This window comes from Triticum dicoccoides, chromosome 2B (assembly GCF_002162155.2).
Source record: "Triticum dicoccoides isolate Atlit2015 ecotype Zavitan chromosome 2B, WEW_v2.0, whole genome shotgun sequence".
In the NCBI taxonomy this organism is placed as follows: Eukaryota; Viridiplantae; Streptophyta; class Magnoliopsida; order Poales; family Poaceae; genus Triticum; species Triticum dicoccoides.
The window spans coordinates 220,846,751-220,850,775 of NC_041383.1; the positions used below are offsets into that span (position 1 = coordinate 220,846,751).

The 4,025-nt window shown below is 40.3% G+C and overlaps 1 protein-coding gene across 1 annotated transcript in view; it reads right to left on the minus strand.

Moving 5' to 3' along the window:
- Nucleotides 1–3,056: 3,056 nt before the first annotated feature.
- LOC119363186 (putative yippee-like protein Os10g0369500) overlaps nt 3,057–4,025 on the minus strand; it is a 5,618-nt gene continuing 4,649 nt past the window's right edge. The window contains exon 3 of the mRNA XM_037628496.1: nt 3,057–3,485. Coding sequence (XP_037484393.1) covers nt 3,402–3,485 — 84 coding nt within the window. The 3' untranslated portion in view covers nt 3,057–3,401. The remainder of the gene's footprint in view (nt 3,486–4,025) is intronic.

Below are 4,025 nucleotides of genomic sequence, written 5' to 3' on the forward strand. Positions count from 1 at the left end.
TTTGGGCGTTTTTCCCCAATAGTAAAGATTAAAACCAAGAAGTTCAATTTTAACAAACGGAGTAGTTTAAATGTATGTAAAAAAACTCAGGTTTTCGTTACTAGAGAATAAAACCAAGAAGTTCAATTGGAAAAAGGGAGCAGTTTGATATTTCTTTGAAAAATCAGTTTAATCCAGTTATTAAAGAATAAAACCAATAAGTTCGATTTGAAATAACGACGAAGTTCAATGTTTCTAACAAAACTCCAATCTTCACATTTCTAAAAATGCACAAAAGAAGTTCAAATAAAAAACTAGAGCGGTTCGATGTCTATAAATAATCTGATATTTTTCTGTTACTAAAGTGAAACAGAGAGAAGTCCAAATTGACAACCGCTGAAAGTTCACGTATTGCGTGGTGTGCATTTCGTATGAGAAAAAAAGAAATAAAAATGCAAAGTTTAAAATTTTGTTGCTAGAAGTTCATGTGCTCAACGCGGGAAAGTTCAAAAATTCATATGAGAGAGGTTCACCATGTATTTCATTGTTGAAAAACACAAAAAAGATATTATTTTTTGTGTTTTAAAATAATTCTCTCAGTCTACAAAGAAGTTCAGTTATTATCTGGAAGCAATTTGATTTCAGAAAGAAAATCAAAAAAGTCAAATTATAAAAACAAAAAAAATTCATGTACTACATTGTGTGTGTTTAATATGAGAAAAATGAATAAAAATGCAAGGTCCAAATTTTTTGTTGTTATAAGTTCAAGTCCTCGGTCGGAGAAAGTTAAAAAAAATTATTGTGAGAGAGGTTTGTACAAAAGGAATATCATTTATATAATACTGGCGAATGGATGAGAAAATTACAAACAAAAATACGTCACAGAAGTTCAACGTGAAAACAGCAGGAAGTTCAACTACTATGCTGAATGAATTTCAGATGAAAAACTTTTAAAATCGTCGCGAGTATGAAAAAATGATCAACACGGAAAAGTTGCGTGTTTACAACAGCTTTCCATCGGTATATCACTTGCTCAATTCCGGTGAGTGGATGTAGAGCTACGAGCAGTGGATGGAGAGCTACGAGCAAAAAAAGCACGTGAAAAACAGAGTGATGTTCAAGTAGGCATGCCGAGAAGTTCAAGTTCTTCACGCGGTGCATTTTTGAAGAATCTGTTTCGCGATAGAGGCAGAACGAATGATCTTGCCATTTTCGAAATTACTTGAAAACGGCTGGGAATTAGAGAAAACCACCAACATGAAAAAGTTTTGCATTTTCTGTAGCTTTTCAACAGTATATTATTTGCCTCAATCCGATAAAGTTTGTAGAAATTACGGCAAAAATACGTTTTTAGCCATTTTTAAATTTGACTTAAAACCGTAAGGAATTGGGAGAAACAATATAGAGGACAAAGTTTCGCATTTCCTCAAGCTTTCCAACGCCATATCATTTGCTGCATTTGGACATACGGTTAAACAATTAGCTCGAAAATACAAACTCGGAGGAACTTGTGTTGTTTTCTAGATTACTTTTAAACCGTTCCAAATTAGAAAAAAAATTTAACATGAAAAACTAGCGCATTTTCATAAGCTTTCCAACGCCATATCATTTGCCTCAATTGGATTAGCCGTTTAGAAATAACATCGAAAATACGAACTAGGCTGTTCGGTTTGCAAAATTTTACAATTTTCCAAATTACTCTTTATCCATAGGGAATTAGAGAAAACTTTCAACATGTGGAAGGAGCGGTTGCGCAGCAGCTTTCCAACGCCATATTATTTACCTCATTCTGATAAACGGTTTAGAAATGCGATCGAAAATACGATTCACGTTTTTTGTATAAAGAAAAAACGGTTTTCAAAACTGCTCTTAAGCCGCTTACATTTTGCCAAAAATTTAACTTGGGTCATGATACTGATGTCCATAGCTTTCCAACGGTATATCGCAAGCCCCATTTGGACACCTTTTAGCTGAAGTTCAACCTAGTACTCGGGGAAGGTCAGGCGCGTTACTCGGGAAGTTCATGTTGCGATCCAGTGTTTATATATATATATTTGCCTCTTTTTAGTTGTGATTGGGCATGTGACGCGCCGCTGGTATGAACCGACGCGCTGTATGGATTAGGCTAAATTGAATTTTAAATTACTAACGGACATATACATGATAGCATTGGATGGCGGCCTCCCGCATCCGTGTCCGCAGATTGGTCCCTGTCCGTGAATGGATACAGAAGGGAATTTCAAGAATTGCGGATCGCCGTTGGAGATTCCCTAAGGATAATTCAACAATCCCAACTCTCTCCCACATTGGAGGAGGCCGGAAATATGAGCCAAGTTTAGAGCATCTATAGCCGGACTCCTCAAATTGACCGAGCGAACACATGACCACTGACCAGATAGGAGAGAGAAGCAAAAAATTAAACCAACCGGACCCCTTAAAGCCTCCTTAAATGTCGAGGCTATCCGGTAGCCCTCGTATTAATCTCATATATGGGATGAGTATGAGAAGTGCCCGGGCATGTCCGGTCTGTGGTCCTTCGTCCGCCACATTGTATTGGCCCCTCCATAGAGCATCTTTTTTCTTTCTTTATGATTTACTTTTTCTCTCTCTTCTTCACCACCAATCACATGCATGTAACCGGACATATAAATAAATAAATGAGGAACATGACATGCATGAATGAAAAAATAGGAAGTTTAAGCGGACACGTCCGGACGTGTCCACGGGTGTTTAAGGGGTCAAATTTGTTCAATCCAGCCGTAGCAATGTCCAGACTGTTTCCCCGGATAACTGGACACAGTAGGTGGGATGCATTTAGAGATATTGTAGGTGGGATGCATTTAGAGATATTGTAGCCACTCCACATCCAGCATTGCGATACACGACCATGACAAACACCTACTCCCTTCGTTCCAAAATAGATGATCCAACTTTATACTAACTTCGTACTAAAGTTAATACAAAGTTGAGTCATCTATTTTGGAACGGAGGGAGTAGCTGTTTCCTACCTCCACAGGAAATTCATGTGAAATGGTTCAACCTCCTTTCACAGGAAATTCACATGAAATAGTTCAATCTCGCAGAAAAGGGTTTCGTTCTTCACGGGTTTAATGATGCGTACGTGATACACTCAAGCGAGGCAAGTAAAGAGCACTAGGCCTACATCAGCACCCAGCTTCAGAAACCTGACATCTGTGAACCTCCACGGTTGAATCAAGAAAAACTGGTAACAGAGTATTACTTCAGAGGCCAGCCGAGCAAATGTAACAGGGCAACAGATTTCACAAATGCATTTTCGTGGTGATGGCCGTCACCAGAGTAATCAATGTTCAGGAAACTAGTAGACGAATCTTTAGCTACAGTTCGCAGTTGCGTGTGTCTGCTTTTGCAGACTTTGACAGCAGACCATCATTTCCCGCCAGCTAACGTCCTTCTTTCAGCATCATGTTCTTCTCTAGTATGAACTTTCCTTCTTTGTACTTCTGGTCTTCGTTGTAGGCTTTCGCCTGCATATTGTACAATGAGTAGGGAAGTCGTCAGAACAATCAAGGTTCGGAGAACAACCCAACGTCAACAAAGAAAGGTTGCATGACCTTTTTGAACCCAGGGATTTCACAGGAAACAGTTTGATGCCGATAATATTCAAGGGCTCATTCCGTTTGGAGGAAACCGAAACGTCGGAACTAGGAGAGTACAGGAATTTGATAAGGATGACACTTGTCATCCTAAGAGCATCTCCACCAGCTGCCCTATTTTAGGGCATTTGGGGCAAACAACGCAGCTCCAACAGCTGCCCTTGTTGTAAATTTTGCAAGAGTTTTTAGAGCAGCCCAATAAGGCAGCACCAGCTGCAAATATACGGCAGTCACGCGGCTGCACAATCAAAAACTGAGCCGCACGCAGCCCAACTGCCACCTCAGGAACCTTCCCCGCAGCCTCCCACATCCCTTTTCCCTCTGCGCCGCCGCCGCCCCACCGAATCCAGCCACCACAGCCATCCCGCACCACCCTGCAGCCTGAAACCGCCGTACCCCTGTCCCCCCCTC